General features: G+C 34.3%; 1 protein-coding gene across 3 annotated transcripts in view; it reads left to right on the forward strand.

Moving 5' to 3' along the window:
- The window catches only part of LOC145291230 (aquaporin-11-like), a 56,446-nt gene extending 37,846 nt beyond the window's left edge, over positions 1–18,600 (forward strand). The window contains exons 1-3 of one of the 3 annotated variants that reach the window (XM_080136827.1): positions 2,419–3,142; positions 7,120–7,777; positions 15,722–16,153. In XM_080136827.1, the coding sequence (XP_079992953.1) occupies positions 7,135–7,777; positions 15,722–16,008 (930 nt within the window). In that variant the 5' untranslated portion in view covers positions 2,419–3,142; positions 7,120–7,134 and the 3' untranslated portion in view covers positions 16,009–16,153. Of the gene's footprint in view, positions 1–2,418; positions 3,143–7,119; positions 7,778–15,721 lie in introns of those variants that run through there. The other 2 variants (XM_080136825.1, XM_080136826.1) reach the window with 2 other exon arrangements.
- Positions 18,601–19,503: the final 903 nt, after the last annotated feature.

A 19,503-nucleotide genomic window follows, 5' to 3' on the forward strand; every position in this document is an offset into this window, starting at 1 on the left:
TCTCACAGCAATCGGAAACTGCTGATCTCCCCACAGACATGCATGGATATTTAAAGGAGATAGCGTTCCATTTTGCTGAGATGGAACTGGGAACTTACCACCCTCAAGCACGAATGGAACATTCTCTCTGTGCAATTTTTTAAGGTATTTATCAGAATTAAAATTTATCTCACAGAAAAATGGTCCAATAATAATTCTACCACCCGTGCAGCCAATGTTCTACCTCTTGCTTGACAGTAATGTTTCCGTTTCTGTGGTCTCCTTTTTCATCTTCTCTTCTGACCATATTGTCATCTCTCACGTTGGTGACTACTAAGGGGCACATACAGTGGCTTACAAGTATAAAAATAAACACAGGAGAAGATACCGAAAATATGAATTCCAACACATTTTGTTGTGCTCTGGGTGTGTATGTGACACCATCGTTAAGGTTCACATCTATGTAGTCTGTCGAGGCATTTTTGTCATCAGTCTACATCAGCCTATATCTTGATCTGTTCCGAGCCATGATTTGCATTCTATTATCCCAAACTGAAAACTCTTTAACTGTTGCAAACTTAAGACTGTGAGTAAACCAACTCCAACTGTCGTAAACTGTCACAAAACTCACTGCAACTCCTAAAACTGTCAGTAAAACTAACCCTAAATATATGATGTATATGTCTGATCTTTTGTCCCAGTCACCTGTTACACTTTGATTAACAATCCTGTTTTAGCTTTCTTTTGTGTACCTTGGTGAACAACTTTCTCTTCATTTTCTGTCTACTAACCTTATTCCTATACCTTTGTTCTGCTGATCAACTTATTTTCTCCTTTTTTTTTTTTTCGTATAGTTTTTCCTCTTTTACTTCCTAAGACTGAGGTAGGCAGGTTGTGCGCCATTGATAGTATCGCAACCCTCATCATCACTTTATTGACACTTTTTATCTTCGTCTAATTCATCCACTGAGGATTACGATTGTTCCAAAAATGTAGGTTTTTCAGGTTTATATCGGCATATCTCTTAAGACTCGCATTACCCATCGACCCATTCATCTCTTATCATTTCTCTCCATGCAACGCATATCCTCAACCCTCACTGGCCAGTTTTCACTTTCCATATATCATCATACTGTGTACAAATACCTAATAGACTCTTACTAGAACAGTTGAGGACAGTTGTGAGTTTGACACAATGGAAGGTTGATCGTGGCTTGGATTACCACCGGAGAGCATTCTTTACTTTACAAAGCCACAATTCGTCCATGCATGGAGTATCGTTTCCACATCTGGCTGATGCATCAACCACTAATCTTTCTCTTTTTTAGAGTTCAAAAAAGAATCTTAAATCTAATAGGTCTCGCACTGTCAGGCAAGCTCCGACCTCTGGCTCATCACCACAATATCACATCTCTATGCCTGTTTTACAAATATTTTAATGAAATGTGCTCTGATGAATTCCTTGCAAACTTCAGCCTCAATCACTGCCTCTATACAGGTCCAGAACTGGGAGCATGCTTCTTTCACAAGCGTCGGTGGGAGCTCAGCAGACACTCGGCAGATGGTGGCAATCAGGCTGGCTTTGGTGTTGTGGGAGGTCATGTTAGTGATGTTCTCGACATATGACCAAATGAAGTAGTCCAGCAGGTTCAGGTCAGTGGAGGAGGTGGGGTCAGTTAGATAAGGACACAAAGTCGTAGCAGTCCTTCTCAAGCCAAACCTCGGTCTCTTTGGACTTGTAGGCAGGTGCTGAATTCTGTTGCCATACACAGGGTCTGCCAGCGACCACCTGATTACACCAGGGGATTACTACACCCTTCAACATATACAGGTACACTTTGGTGTTGACTTTTAAGCCCTTTGAAGATGTGAGGTGGCATGATGTGGCACTCACTTGTAAACATACCAAAGACCATAATCGTGGCCGTCCAATGCATTGAACAGTGCCCTCAAGCGTTGAACCATCTGGATTTGCATTTTGAGGGTACTGGCAATGGTCCTGTTGTCCTAACTTGGATTGGTAGAGAGCATAAGTTGTACAGCGGCGCATCTCCAATCTTGCTCACTGAACATTGTGTCATTTTCAGACATGATAGAAGGCTCCTATCGCTCTTGGGATTGTATACACCTGGCCAACTAGTAGATGGTCTGCAACAAAAAAAGAAAATCGATTTTCATCAAACGGAAATGGAATCATGTTGTCTTTTCTAAGGCAACAATTTAATCATTCCGCCCTGTATAAATCAAAGTAACTAGTAAACCATGAAATGTCACTGTTGCGGTATAAAAAACAAAAGGATTATTGAAGCGTTACTTACATGCGCGTTCTCCTCTCTCTCACTCCCTCTTTCCTCCTCCTCTTCCTTCTCCTCCTTCTTTTATACCTGTGATTTTTACTGGTAAATAAATATATATAAAAAAAACGTGATTAATCAAACTGATATTTGTGAACGAACTCGTTTAATTGTAAATTTGCTGAATTGTTTTGTCTTTGCTTGGCTTTGAGCTTGACTGTTTAATTCAGTGTTTCCCAACCCTTCTTTTTTGTTTTTACCTTCGGGGAGGAGGACCCTTCCAATAACAGTGATGTCTCAAGGAACCCCTACATGAGAAAATGTTTTATAATCTTATTTATTTCTCCTCCATGATGCAAGCTATATTTTTCTTTTTATAACCGGTTTATGTAAAAAAAAAAAAAAAAAAAAAATGAAAAGTCTTCCTCAAATTTATCGATGATTCAAAAAAAAAAATCCACATTTTTCTGACAACTACTTCCAACACATAATAACTGGATCGTTTTCATCTAGTTTATTCACAATTCGAAAATAACTGGAATAATTTTGGTGCACGTATTAATAAAATTAGTTTAAAAAATAAAACATGAAAAATGCATGAGAGAAAAGGTATAATAATCTCAGGCTATTTATATCTGTTAAAAAATCCTTCACAAGCTTTTAAGGGCACCCTTGGGTTCCAAGGAACCCTAGTTGTGGAGACTCTGCTCTAATCACGCTCACACACACAAACACACAAATTTAATTTGACATGAATATAATGTCCACTTCGGTCCTCCATTTTCTTCATCTTGATGGACTGTGAAACAACTCGTCTATTTGTTTCATTTTTAGTTTTGTCACTGGATTATTTTTAATTCATAAATAAGGTTGGAGATATTTATTTTCCTTTTTGCTTTTTTTTTTTTTTTTTACTTTTGTTTACTTTTGTTTATTTTTCTTCCTTGCTTTTGTTTGTTTTTTTTTTTTTGTTTTGTTTTTTTTGTTGGGCCAATTATATGGATGTGTAATGTGAGTCGAATGGGAAAAATCTCTGTACAACTCCATCATTTTGTGCATCGTCGTTTACATAAATACACACTTTCTGTGCATTGTGCGTTTTCGCCGGAGAGCGATCAAGTAACCCGATAACTCAAATAAAATCTCTTTTATACATATGTGTGCGGTTGGTAGTCTTCCATTCTTTTGAGCGTTGCTTTTCTCCTGCATGGACCATGATTCTCTTGTTTGTTGATCTTCTGTTTTACTTAGATGAATCTACTCGTGCATGAAAACACGAAGATTTGCTGAGGTTTTCAAGGTTTTATTTAGATAATTTACTCTTTGAGGGAGAGAGACCATGTAAATTATTTCTAACTTAATTTTCCTAAGATGTTTTGCTAACTTAGTCTTAATGATGGTGACGCAAGGGCAGAGTCTCGAGCTGTCATCTATATTTTGACTCCTGCATTTCTAGTGCGTTTTGTCTAAGGAACTAACCTTTGACCTCCCCCTTGCTTCAATCATGGCACCTACAGTTGGATCTATTTATATTTGCTGCCAGGTTTCCTGACATGTACTAATGTGACCCTTACCAAAATTCATACTAGTTAACATAATCTCTACTTACTGGCGTAGTGTCCCAATAGATAACACATGTTAAGATATTTATCAACATTAAAATTCATATCAACGAAAAATGGTCCAATAATATTCAACACCTTATATCCTAACCCTGACCTTCACTTTATGGACACCTTTCATCTATGTCTGACTGATCCAGTGAGGGTTACAAATGTTCCAGAAATGTAGGTTTAGCAGGATCATCAGAGTTAAACCTGTATTTAAAACTTGCATTACACATCAACCTTATTTTTATATCATTTCTCTCCATGCAACGCATATCCTCAACCCTCATTTACCAGGTTTCACTTCCATATATCATCATACTGTGTACAAATGCCTGATAGATTCTTAACCTTGGTCAACAGTGGTAACGCTCTGCTAGTTAGTAATGACAGAAGTTCCTTGAACTTCGTCCATCCATTCCTAATACTTCTAGCACCTGCTTCTTCCTGTGCTCCAGTGGTATCACCAAGGTAACAAAATTTCTGAACAAGTTCAATAGCTTCGTCATCCAAATATACTTTCTCCACATCTGAGTTGTCATCCGTTTTCATTGTCTTGAACTTCTTGCAAATAAACTGGTGATCATCTCTCAAATTTGATGGTAATTCTTGTGTGCCCCTATATATGTGGCATAGAGAGAATTGATGGATGTGTAGCGTGAGTTTTACAGACGAGCTTAGTCTTGACCGAACTTTATCTGGAGACTGGAATGAAGCACTCCACAAGTTGAAACCGCCAATAAACTTGATTCTATACATGTGTACAAGGTAAGCTGTTTCTGTCAAACAATATCTTATGTTGGTCGCTCGCTTCATTACGAGTTTCTGTTACTGCTCTGGTAGCAGATATCATTCTCATAATCTCAAAGGAAGATTAGATCTGAACAGTTACAGGGTGATGCATGCAGAATAGGAGACTTTGATGGTATGGTCACATTGAAAGAATGGGTGAGAGTTCTTGGATTAGTGGATGTAGAACAATTGAGGTAGCAAGTTCAATTCCAAGGAGAAAGCTAAGGAAAACATGGGAGGAAGTGATAAAGATGAACTTAAAAGAGGGATGAATAAAGACCTGGTCAGAGATAGGTTATTTTGGAAGTCAAATTCTAAAAGCCGTCCAACACAAGCTAACATGTAAAACAGACGTTAACCCGATCATGAATATGGTGTTATTTTGTCTTTCAAACTATATATTATTATCACTGGCACTCTGTACTACCTCTGACCTTCTTCCCAGCCTACCCTGCTGTAAGGATCCCAAGCTTGAGGATGGAAGAGGGGGGGTATGAATTAAGCTGCGCTCTGGATGTCTTGGTTTTATTCATTGTATCCTTAAAATGTTGTCACAAAAAAATTAGATGATCGTTTTTAACAGCAACACAGTTTAAAACAAAAACAAAACGTTGCTGCATTTGTATTGTTTTCGAAAATATACGCTTTACACTACAACTTCATATTTTTTATATTCAGTTGGAATTATGGAAAAAAAGTTAATATTTTTTCCATACTGTAAGGTGCTTCCATACTGTAAGGTGCTTCCATACTGTAAGGTATAGGTTGCTGATAACTAATTATGAGATATCAGATGATTAAATACAAATTAGCACATTGCTTTGTTTACAGAGATTAGTCTCGTAGTGGGCGGGAGAGGAGGTGTATCATAGGTAGACGGGCGGGGAAGTGAGGTGGGGTATGAACCTCTAGCATTGACACTGATAAGTATCTATGTACCTAATTATGTTGAAAAGTATGGATTATAGTCAAACAAAATAAATGGAAAAATAGATAATAACAAAACGCACAAATCAAAAACATTTTTTGGGTGATTAATATTTCGTCCATTTTATTCACAAAACTGTTCAACTTATAATGGGCGAAATATTAATTATACCCCCCCCCCCTCATTTTTTGAATTGATTTATTTTTCGTATTTGTCGATTATTCATGTTTCCATTTTTCCGGCATTCTCCACTCTATGATAAAGAGTAGTGTGTGTGTGCATGTTAGAATCTTTGAAAAAATCCCTCGATTTTCTGAAGTTTCTGAAAATAGTAGACGAATGTTTGACATCCATAGGATGCCTCATTCCCAGCAAAAAAAAAATAATAATTAAATAAAAATAAGAAAATTTATTAAAAAAAAAACAACAACAAAAAAACAAACTTTAATATACATGCATTGGGTGTGTGTGTTTATTTATATTTATTTATATATATATACATATATATATATATATATATATATATGTTTGTGGAAAAAATATGCTTATTCAATTATATTTCATCCTTTATTCATGAAGCTCGATGTATGTTAAATATAACTACAGAGCATATACAAATAAATGACAAAATGTCTATATTCCAATATGTATATATATATATATATATACACACACACACATCTGTCCCATCAGTTCTGTATTTATTTTTACTCATTCATCTCAAGTTTATCTGAAGTTAAGCAATGTTGAACCTGGTCAGTACTAAATGGGTGACCATTTGGGAGTTCCAGATGTTGTATGTGTTCTCTGCTTATTTCAGTATTGTTTCCAGTCGTTCTGGACTTCTCCTTGCCACTGGACTCAAACAGTGCCGATTCAGGAGAGGTGTTCAGGTTAGAGATTGTGTAATCCTTGCCTCACAATTACATGTGCAGCTGCTCCTATAGGGATATCCTTTGTCATTCGAGACTGAACTGAAGCATTGATATTCAAACAATTGCCGCTTGGATAAGGAGCTACTATTTAGAACCATATTTATGGGAACACTATGTAGGGAGTTGAGCAGCGAGATGTCTATTAATATTATATTTAATTTTCTATGTGGCCAGGTTGAAAAAATGGATGAAAGTTAGATGTAGAACAGTTGAGGTAGCATGTTCAGTTCACAGAATAAGCCCAAGGTAAACATGGGAGAAAGTGATAAGGATGGACTTGAGAGAAAGAAGAATAAAGACCTGGCCAGAGATAGACTAAAACTGTTCAACGTATGCCAGACATTAAACGGAATGTAATGATAAAGATATATCATACTCTCTTGTGATTTAAAAAAAAAATTTTTATTTTTCATTTTTTACACGGCATTAATGTATTTCTGCTCTAATTAATCCAAAAACTGAACAAACCAAAGTAAACCCTTTTTTTGATTTATTGTATCATTGATAATTTCTGCTTTTAATTAATCTAATAACCTAACGAATCAAAGCAAACCCTTTTATTTTGTGTTTATTGTATCTTTTAGGTTCCATCTATCGACATGGATACACAAGAGGTTTGGGCCAGTGCGTTTGGCCGCGAACCTCTCCTCCTCCTTCGCCTCCTGCCACTCTTTCACTGCCTTATCTACTACGCCTTCGTTGTTATCGCACACGTCTTGCTATTCAAACTGAACACAATCTTCTCGCCAAAATGGTTGCATTCGTACTTGGGTGATTTCCTCTGCACAATCACAGCCTGTACGATATCGTACCAACACAGTATACTTCGACACTATTATGGACCAATCGCCTACGTCATCACTGCGGTTCTCATGACCCTTCTTCTACGTCAAGTATTTCAGAACTCTGTCCCCACTGTTACGTCCAATGTGCAAAGGTACATTTGTGGGTTATTTCCCTTTGGGAGCTTAGTGTTGCGTGTCGTGATGCAGATTTTAGCTATTCCGGCCACCGTAACAGTTTTACGTCTGATATGCTCGTTGGAGCTGATGCCCGAACATGTGGAGAGAAAGTATCAACAATCCTGCACGACAGACTTAAATGTTGCTGTAATCCTGGGATTTTTTATCGAGGGCGGAGCAACAATGTTTGACACTTGGTTGAACCGAATTGAAATTACGCAATGGCCGCTTTTTGATTCAGGCTTCAAGGCTTTCGCTAATCCTTTGATGGTCGTAGCAGGTAAGCAATTTTTTTTTTTTTACTCCGTAATTCTTGGCTTGAATTAATTTTTCTTTTCTAATGAATCTATTTTGAGAAGAATTATCTAGTTTATATTTCTCTTAGTTTGTCTGTCTGTCTATCCATTACACTTTTTCTCAAACTATTGCTGGTGCTACCAGATCAGGCTGTCTGAAGATATTGACTTCCTGAGACTAAAAGCACCTAACATTGATGCTTTTTGTTTTTTCTCTTTCTTTTTGCAAAACTTAATTATGTTCTGCAAAACCAAAACCAAAAACTACAAACCACTTTTTCCTTCTTTTCCTTCTCATTTCCCCTTTCTATTTCCAGCTTCCTCCACTTCCTGACTGGTTTCCTAACTTCAAATGTACCAAACAATTAATACTGTAACCCTTTTCCCTCTCCCATTGCAAAACTCATTCATGTTATACAGGACAGAACAAAGACGATAAAATCCACTATAAAACAACCAAACCAAGCACTACAAACTAGCAATTGAAGACACAAAAAGCTTGAAGAATAAAAACCTTTTATAAAATAACTGGATGCAACATGAATACTATTTCCAAAATAACTGGATTTGGTATTAAATAACTCAAAAAAGGGTTGATATGCCATAAAACAAAATAACCAAACCAATCAATCTACTTACTGATCTGGCTGAAATTTTGTATAAATCTTTATGATAATATGCAGTGAACAAAGTATTATGGTATCCATTTGATGCACAGTTGGAGATTAACAGGGATTAGTCACCACAATGCAACGTTTAGTTTAGAAGTTTGCTCATAAACTACTTGGCCGATCTGGCTGAAATATTCTATGAACCTTTATTATGATTAGGTGCAGCGAACTAAGTATTATACCTGTTCGACACAGTTAGGCATTGACAAAGATTCGTATTTAATGCAAAAATGAACACAAATTTAACTATATTAAACAATCAAATTAAAGCATAAGTTCTAATCGACAGGCTATAACTTTTGCTCGTTTTGATTTGGGCTAAAAAGTCTTTTTTATATAAAAAAAACTAGCCTGAGTGCCCGGTATTGCCGAGTGTTTGAAGGTGTGTTGAGCCAAAAAAAAAAGTTGTAGTAGTCAGGCGGGCTCGAACCCGTACCGTGAAGGAGGAAAAGAATGTGACAAAAACAAAAAATGTCTTTGCTGTTGCATCCATTGCCAAACTGGAAGTGACGTAGGTTTAAATTAAGGCTAGTCACTTGAAAAGAGGGAATGACTTTTGAAAATATTGGGAAAAAAGCGACCCCTCTCTATAATAAAAAAAAAAAAAAAAAAAAAAAGTGCCCAGTTGAGGGTGAAGGAATTAATGTTTTTAGCCAATTTTTTTAATATTTGTCGTCTGAAAGCGATACCGATCTCGTGAAAATCTGTTGCCTCTGTCAAAAGTTTTTGTGAGATATACAAACCTACATACATACTTACATTTAAACAGACAGGTGAGATTTATTTTATAGATAATGTACTAAGACTTAGATGTTTGCACATACATTATCACCTTTCATCCCTTTTTTTTTTTTTTTAGTTGGAATCGCTTTATCACAGAATACAAAAAAGAGCAAATTTTTTAAAAATTGAGATTCGTTTTATTTACAGAATATTTAACTGACATATATTTTCATAAGAATGAAGAGACCGTTTATTTTATAAATAAATGTAAAATGCAACAATATATAAAATGAAACTTAACACATTCGTTGTATTTATTTAAATTATCTGACAATTTATGGTAAGAAGAAAGATACTATTATTTTAAAGATATAAATTGTTGCAATTCTCAACAAAGAAAAGATGTCTCTATTGTATTTTTTTAAAGAATAAACTGACAATGGCAATTATTTTTATGGAAGACTAGTGGGGTACCTGGCCTTGCCTGGTTGTAAAATTCGCTTAGATATATTTTAATTTGTGCAGATTTTGTATTATTACAGAGCCAATTCTCTATTGAATTTTATTGTACCTAATATATAGTACTGATTTGAAAATTTTAAAAAAGTTACTTGTATGCCATCAGCTAGAACCCAAACCAAAATATTTAACGCTCCAGCCATTTTCCCTACTATTTGAACTCTTGACAGATAAGATTTAAAATTAAACCACTTCAAGCTATGAATGAATTTGCGTATGCACAAAAGTAATAGAAATATTTTGCCAAATTGAAATGAACATTTTGTATTTCAACTTGCCAACATATTTCTGTCTGCGTTATTCATCAATCCAAACAAAAATTTTACTCCTTATAAACCATCTTGCATGTATGATTACAATTTCCTGTTAATTTCAGTGTTATGTGACCAGTAGTTTAAGAGTTTATCGGTTAAATATTTTCACACATACACGCATCTATACATCTACCATTTTATTTATATAGAAGAAAATCAAATTTTGGATTAATATTATTAAACCTTACATGAATGCATTATTTCAAACAAAATATTATTGTTTACTGTAAATTATGCAGATAGATGAAAAAAGCAAACGTGGGATTTCCATGAGATCCAATTAGTCACTCCAATAATATGCTAAGTCAATAATATGCTAAGACATGTAATAAATTTATTTTAATTTTTTTTATTAAATCTTTGGAAAATGGGTGATTTCCCCTTAAAAAAAAAGGAGTAAACAGTGATAAAATATGAACATAAATATTTTATCACTGTTTACTCCTTTTTTTTAAGGGGAAATCACCCATTTTCCAAAGATTTAATAAAAAAAATTAAAATAAATTTTTTGCAATGCATGTTGGGACTGCTACAGTTTTTCTTTTATTCAATGGTTTACAAAGATAACTTGCTTACTCGTTCTCCCCGCGTTCTGCTGTCAACCCCATTTACTGACGACTTCCACATAAGTCTGAAAGCAAAAGCTGTAAACAAAAAAAAAATTCTCAAAACTCCTCAACAACATCTTAATTCATAACAACTTAACTCGTAATTCACAACACCAATTATCAACACCTATGTTCTTTCTTGGCTATCAAAAACTCTCTCTATCCTTTCCAATTCATCCTTCTTATAGCCGCTATTTCTGTCATATACAAATTAATACCACATGTATATTAAGAATCTATCTACAAACTTAAATTTTTTTCTTTTTCTTTTTTTCCTTCTCCGATCCTGTCACCTGACAGGCTAGATAGAGGCACTACCACATGTGTGAGTAATATCTTCTATTACAAAAGCTAAGCATAAAGCTAGTGCTTCAACTCCAAGCATAGATCCAGATCTTTTCCAACAGAGCTTGAAAAATGACGTAATGTCTTACACTTTTAGAAGTATGTCGATGTGTTAAATCTTAATAAAAAAATTTAAAAAATGTGCGTATGTTAGATTGTGAGATCAAGTTGGATTGTAGCAGCTACAAATTATTTTGTATCGATTTATATTTTGGAGATTGGATCATGCAGTTGTTTACAGTGGGGCCTCTTAATGATGTGTTATGGCTTTTATTTAACAGTTTACAAACACAATCTGCTTATTCGTTCTCTCTGCAGTCTGTTTTCGATTCGTCTAATGAACGCTTCTACATATTCTCCAATCCTAACATGAAAAGTTTGAAAGTAAAAAGCTAAGCATAAAACCAATTCCTTAACTTCTAACATAGATTCAGTCAGGTCTTCTTTGTAACATTAGAGATCGGCATTTTACCCTTCAAAGGTGGAAATCCGTTTGATTCCAAAGCCCTTACGTCTAAGTGGCTTGTTTAAGGTTAAAAAAACAACAAAAAAAATTAAACTATTTTCTTTCTAAATTACAATTTTATTCTTGACACAAAAAATATGATTGACTAGCCTTAATTTAAACCTTCGCCACTTTCGGTTTGGTGATGGACGCAATAGGAAAGACATCATGTTTTTTTTTGTTTGTTTGTTTTTTTTTTCACATTTTCTTTTTTTGCGGTATGGGTTCAAGCCTGCCTTCCTACAACCTTTTTTTTTTCTTTTTTGCTCAACACACACCTTCAAACACCTAGACAATGCCGGGCACCCAGGCTAGGAAATAATAAAATGCAGTTTATACCATTGATCAATGTAATACTCCCATAGTGTTCCTCATTTTTTGACTGAAAATCATTGTTTTGTTATAACCCATTATCTTTGAGTGTCTCTTGGCCTTGTTAAGTAATAACTCAATCTTATATAAATAGATTTTGTCCATCTGTCAGTCACAATTTAAAAAAAAAAATGTAATAAATATATTGCAGGATTTCTTAACTACTTTTAGAAATGGAAAATATTGCATTAATAGTAAATGATAAATTCCTAACAAATGGATGACATGACTGGAAATTGAAATTGAAACCTTAAGATCTTCAGTCTGATGTTCTATGGTCTGAGCTATTTAGACTTTCTTATAGAGCTTAAATCATTACCTTGAAATAGTTATAGCTTTGACATGACGTCATTTATTCAGAACATGAATGCAAACATCAACAAGAATAAAAATTAACTAAATGGTTAAACATTATCAATAGCATTGGAAATTATTTTGATAGTCCAGTCCAAAACAAACTGCTCATGCTTACAAAAATCCCATGTGCACGTTTGATCTAAAGTCAAACACTCATAACTGAAGAAGGAAAATTTTCCTGAAATATCATCAGACTACACCAACGCAAGTTAAAACGCAATGCAATGTTGTAAGTATAAGTAAATAAAAAATAGATACATAATCTATATATCAATATATAATAAAATAAAGTTGAATCTGCATAGATTGTACCACCATTATGTGTCTTAATTTGCTTCCATTTGTCTCTATCTGACACATGTGTGCATTGTATTGCTTTCTACAGATTACCTTTATATGCACAATAGACGGTGCTTTTTTGGAAGGTCCCTTTTAGGGAGTTCCAATTTGGGAAGATTTCTGGGGAAGAGCCGGTTTCGGAGAAAGTGAAAATGGTTTTTAGGTTTAGAATTAAATGTAAGAAAACAATGGAAATGTAGATGGAAAACACAAATAAAATAATGAATTCAAAAGCATAAATTCACAAAAGAGATACTTTTATATGTTTAATCTTTACCCTGCCGACCATAGAATTTATTTTTCGATTTGTTTGTTTTTTTTTTTTTTGTTTTTTTTTTTAACTATCAGTTTATTCAAAGCTTGTAAACTACATAAATAATTCTTGCATTTTAAGTGAAAGCAATATATATGAAATTGAAATCGATTTTAGTGCAAATATGTGATAAAAATCGAATTTGGAATAAAATTATGATTTCTATACTTCAAAAATTACCAGATGCCTGCAATAAGTTTCCAGACATTTTTTCGTATGGACATTCTTATTGATAGTACACACATGAGACTCTAGGCCCCTTCAAAGTAATCTCCTCCGGCTGCAATGCACTTATTGTACCGTTTCAATAACTTCTGGAAGGCTCCATGGAAGTCCTCTTGTGTGAACGTGTCAATGACCCTCATCACAGGCCCTTTCATCTCAATATTCTTATAACGACAGACTCTAAGGTTTTCCTTGATCTTAGGGAATAACCAAAAGTCACAGGGAGCAAAATCTGGACTATAGGGTGGGTGAGGAACTGTCTTGATGCTCATCTTGGTCAAATAGTCTGCGACAAGAATGGAGTTGCAGTCTGATACATTGTCCTGATGGAAATGGCACGGACTCATAGTATGTGTAGCAATAACATACTGAATTTTCAACAGTCTGTGACAATTTCAAATGCCTTCAAAAGTCTGGAAACTTATTGAAGGCACCTCGCAGGTTCCATTTAAAAAACAATTGTAGGAAAGAAGGATTAAAATGGAAGTTTACATAGATATGAAAACATAGAATGTTTAACATTTTAGAGTCTTTGCAAAGTAAAGACAATTCATACGCTGAGATATCAAAGAAGTCTGTCTGATTGGATAAGTCAAAATTATCCAATCAAATTAAAAATCATTGCGTTCAATTACAATTGATTAAAAGTCATTCAGAAAAGTAATGTTCATTTGATCTATATGTTTTTCATTGTAGAAAAGTTAAACGAGAAATGTTATAAGCGTTAAAGTGTATAAGTTTATACATTTGTTTACAATCGGTGTTAATCAGCAGACAACAAACAAATTCAAGCTGTGTGTGTGTGTGTGTGTGTGTGTGTGTGATGCTTTGTAAATGTGTGCATGGTATGACAGTGTATGATTGAGTTAAGAATTGTAGCTATTAATGGACAACTTATGATATCAATGTTAACATTGTATAATTTTTAGCTTCAACTGTTTATTAAAGAAAAATCTGAGGCGTGGTGACTCTGGAACGGCCATTTTGAATAAATTCAGAAAATCCTCTGATTGGTTCAAAATTTTTTTATTTTTTTTATTTTATTAATTTAGGTGGATGCATGCGTAAATTTGGTTGCACAGAAACGGGGTTTAAACATTTTCATTTTGGACGCTGAAGGATAAACTTGGCTGCTACACCTCAAACAAAGTACATTTACCTCTTATTATAATTTATTTTGCTTTAGCTACTTATTAACGTTAGACATTTTTTTAATTATTTAATACTAGCAGGAACACCCGACGTTACCCAGGATTGAATTAGGATCAACAAATGTTCCACACTTCCAATACTTTTATTGTCATTGAAATCCGTGAAATTGTCCATTTTTAAATCAAATCGATTGATTGCCTGCTCTAGTCGGGGACCCACTATGGTACACCAGGAGAAAGTTTCACATACCTCTCTGCAATGACTTAGTTCATAATACATTGTAGTCTACATTGCACTGTAGAGAACCTATGGTTGATTTTATAAAATTATTTTTGTATAATGACTTGAATTAAACTTTAAAATGCAAAAGTTAAGTATCACGGTTCAATTGTGCTCTAAACAGAAACATTCATTTCGAACACACACCGCTGTCTTATCAAAGAACCTACTCTTGCTTTTATACACTGAGCCCTTCTGCTTGCACAGTGATAAAACCTCTAAAATGCACTCGTGATGTTAGGCTGGATCATAGTGTTAACTTTGATCAAAATCAGATTGTTCCTTCTTTCATCGGATTTTTTTAATCAATTTTTGATACTTATTGGAGGTATTCTGATACAAAACCTATTTAAGACACATAAAGTACATTTGTAGAAAAGTTTTTAAAAAATCAGTCCAGGTATTTTTGAGTCCATAGGGAACTAATGCAAACACACACACAGTGCTTTTTATATATTTAATATAAAAATAATAGAATTTGAGCCCATAGAACTTAATTCTTGTTAAATAAATTAATTTATTTTATTAGTCCCCTGACAAATGGAGGTTGGACCTGGAAATTCACTCTTGTCTGTTCGTCTGTCCGCACTTTTCTCAATAACTATGCCTTGGAATTTTTTGAAATTTTGCACAAACATTAAACATGATGAGTGAAAAAAGTAACAGAACAGATTTTCTGAGAAAACTCCGGTTACTCCCCTAGGGGTGCCTTTCGGGTTAAAATGGCTAAAATTGACACTTTTGTGCTTACTAAAAAAATTGATGCCTTGGATTTTTATATAACTTTCTGAAAAGTTGTAACTAACTGATTTCTATATAATTTTGTTTGTCTATACTTTGCGATAACTCTTGGGTGTGCCCCAGGGGCTCTTTTTGAGCTAATAGAAACACTCTATTTTGAGGACCATTTTACCATATTTGTCCAAAATTTTCTGTGTATGTCTATTTAGCAGTTTTAGATGGTGCTGAACTCAAATTTAAATATGTTACGGACTTGGGGACTTTTGGGGCTAAATGGGAAGGGGGCAAATGCTGAACTTAGTAATTTTTTTTTTTATGCCTCGTTCACTGTGCACTCATGGGAGACCATGCATGCTTCACTTGTTTTTATTGATTTATTTTTTGCATTTTCTGCATTTTTTTTCTTTTTCAATTCCTTTTTTTTTTTTTTTTTTAATTTTTTCATTTTTTTTCTTCCTCTTCTAGGTCTTTCTCTAACTGGAATGTACATGAATCCAATATTGGCTTCCATCATTGGTTTCGGGTGTAAGGGTATCACGCCCAGTCAACATGTCCTCGTTTATTGGTTGGCTCCAATTGTCGGTTGCATTTTTGGACAGAAATTGGCAGTGTTTTGTAACGAACAGAAAAAACTGTGGATGCCAGCAGCAAGCAAATTACAAAAAGAGAAACAAAGGAAAAATGACAGTCCAGAAAGATCGCGTAAATTCCGTCGTCTACGTTCTCGGGGAAGCATGTCCAAGAAGAGATGACCGACGATAAAATATTGAACTCAAAAGAAAGAAAAAAACTTTTTGGATTTCCGCCCGCCATATAACATGGACCATTTACTTACAAATTTTTGTAACATATATTCAGAAGATTTGGCACAATACTGATCATTATTTTCGGAACAAGCTGCCAAACCGATCGCCATATAATGGGGGACCATTTTCTTACAAATTTTTTGATGTTTGTTTACATTGGTGATCTTTTAAACCAACACATTTCAGGTGAAAACATTATGTACTTACATGTCATGGCAAAATTAGAATAAACTAGCAGGGGGTGGGGAGGTGCAGGGCTTTGCACAGTCGTAAAATATGCTTAAATATGATATTTTAATTTGTCAAGATTTTGTATATATTATTATTATAGGCGTGATTTCAAAAGTAAAAAAAATGTATTTGGGTGCCATCAGCTGGAATCGAAACCAAAATCCTGTAGCATTCAAAGCTGGTGATGTTACCACTGTACCAACATGACATGCATATTTTTCTTTTCTTTTTCTTTTTCTTTTTTTTTATAAGGTGGTCGCCACTTATCAAGGCCCGGAAGCCACTCGGGGATAAGGGTTATTGTAAGTACAGTACGTTAGTGTGGATATTTAAAGTGTCTACTTAAGGGGGTGGTTCATCAGGAATTTGTTTACGTTGGACTTGAAGACATTCAAGTTGTAGACAGGAGGGAAGCAGGCAGACGGAACAGAGTTCCACAGGCGTGCAGTTCTAAGAAAGAAGCTTTGTTCATGGAATCTACATTTTGATTTAGGCATAGATAAAGAGTGGGGAAAGTTTTTGACAGTGGATTCAGCTAGACAGGTGTTTTTTGTAAAAGATTGGCGAGGGGGGACAAGAGATTGGAGTTCAGACGAGCACTTGCCATGGAAATAACGATAAAACAAAGATAGACTTGCAACGTCTCTTCTGTGGGAGAGATGTTGCAGGGAAGAGAAAAGGGCATCCCCCACTAAGCCATGAAGTCTATTTTGTACTCTGTCAAGGCAGGATAGGTTGTTTTTAGCAGCTTCCTGCCCAGATATGGCAGCAGTATTCCATCCTTGGACGTACTTGACTTTTATATAGATAGAGAATTGCATCAGTAGTGAGATATAAACTAAGATGAATGTACAAAATGTATAACGATTTTTTTATTCATTTTTTTTTTGTATCCCTTAAAAACTATTTTAACCGGCTAAAACCCCATAAAAAAAAATGGTCCATAAAAATCCAATCATTTAAGGCCCTTAGCATCACTTTCCAACTTTTAGTTTCAGAAGAGATAGTTTGAAAATATGGAGACAGACAAACAAAATGAGTTTTATAAATTAGATGATTACAAAAAAATGATTCATTAGAAAATGTGCTGGATGCATTTAAAAAAAAATCATCCACAATTACTTTCGGTTTCAAAATGGTGAATGCTTAAATTTGATTCAATTTAAGTCAAAGGAGATAAGTCAGTTTTTCATACTGAATTGGTTGCACAATTCTTCCACATTTAAAACATTTGCTAAAACTCGGTAATTCGATAAATTTTATTTTTACTTGTAATTATTTTTCTACTGGATCACTTTTTGTAATTTTTGGAATTTATACTAATTTCGCTATGACATGTAAATGTATGCAATAATGTTTTCACCTGAAATGCCTAAGTTTAAAAGATCACTAATGTAAACAAGCGCCATTTTTAAAAAAAATCTTTTTACATCTATTAATAAGACTCTGCATGATTCTAACCAAAACTTTCAGAACACGTTGAAAGATTCAATCAAAGAATGACAATGACGTAGAATATTTTAAAATGGAATCAGATAAATTCAGAAATAATGGTAAACAAAAGAGAATCAAGATGGCATTTTTGGAAACTATCGGACGACATATTTAACAGAATTTGATTCTCATAAATGAATGTCGTATTAAATGTATTAAAAAAAAAATTTTTTTTTTTTAAATGGATGAGATGATAGTAAAAAAAAGTGGAATCCCCAAAGAGGCTTAACAAAGAAAGAAATATTTCTGATTTTGTGAAATGAAGATTGATAATTTCTATTTTTCAAAACTACTGCTCATTCTTACAATGTTTCGGCTTTGACCTTCTTCATGTGCATCTTATTGAACTTTGGAATCTTTATGCCAAATTCGAGCTAGCCCTCCCCACCCCACTGTGTTCTGTTCAAAATTCTATGCAGATTCCCGAGTTTGACCACTTGCTACCCCCTCCCTCTTACCATGGATTAAATAAAGGGTTCCATTCAAAATTCCTTAAAGATTCCAGAGTTTGGCAAAATGTATCTGATAAAGTTCAGAGGTTAAATAGATTGAAACTTTGTGAGAATAACATCCAAGCTGAGAACAGTGGTAGCATGAATAATATTTTTATTATTTATAGAAATCACGCCAGACAAGGCATGAAGCTGCTTGATGTAAGAGTTACAAAAAAAGTACTCCTTCAAGGTCAAAACCTAGTCAACGGTAAGTGTTAGGTGGATAGATTCTGACTCAGAAAAACATTTTTGAAAAATCAATTCTCTTTTAAAACTCTTCATTTCCTAACTAAAAATTAAAAAAAAAACAAAAAAAAAACTGAAAACTTTGTTGCTAAACTGCATTTTGATTGGTTGAAAAAATAGCCAATCAGCGATGAACTATGCTTACAACAAATCCACATATTTAAATTTTATTTCTCTTATTGCCTCTTTTATAGGCCTTTTCCCCTAAAACGGTTATGTAAAATGTGCCTTATTACAAATTTTATCACTTTCACTAATACTCTTGTGATGTATGAACCCATATATCCCTCTTCCAACTATGAATAGTAGGGTAGACTTATACTCTCAAGCCTTAGATGTGCAACTAATCTAGGGGAAGGAAAACTCAGAAATAATGCCAATGTTTTTCAGCTTGTCCTGGCATTTTTTCAATGGAACAAGAGCATGCTACACCCGTGGATTAAATAAAGGGTTTCATTCAAAATTCTGTACAGATTCCTGAGTTTGATAGAAAGATTTCTGAGTTTGACAAAATACACTTAAAGAAAGTCAAAGATTACAGTGACCGAAAGATTGTGAAAATAACTCAAGATAAGAACAGTAGCCAACATGTTTATATTTTCAGTATTTATTTCAAAAGTGCTCAATATGGGAGTATTAAAGTATGATGATATATATATCTGTAAGTATGCTATATGGAGGCGTCCCTGTTTCATTCCAGCAGGAAATCAGGTTAAATGCATGGATTTTGCTAGTGATTGTTTTGTTTTTTTGTATCTTAGTGTTTACTTGGAAAGTTTACGTTTAAGGTATAAATATATCAAGAAATGATATGGAAAGTAAAGGCGTGAGTGTGAATCTCACCAAGAAAAAAGCGTTGATTTGTTGTGAATAATGTTGAAAATCTTTCGGAAGAGAAAAAATACTCATGCGAAACTTGTAAACTATCAGACAAAAGAAGTGCAGCTGAATTACAAGAATGTTATTTGGCGGACAT

This window comes from Euprymna scolopes, chromosome 12 (assembly GCF_053919585.1).
Source record: "Euprymna scolopes isolate OS-2025 chromosome 12, ASM5391958v1, whole genome shotgun sequence".
Lineage (NCBI taxonomy): Eukaryota > Metazoa > Mollusca > Cephalopoda > Sepiida > Sepiolidae > Euprymna > Euprymna scolopes.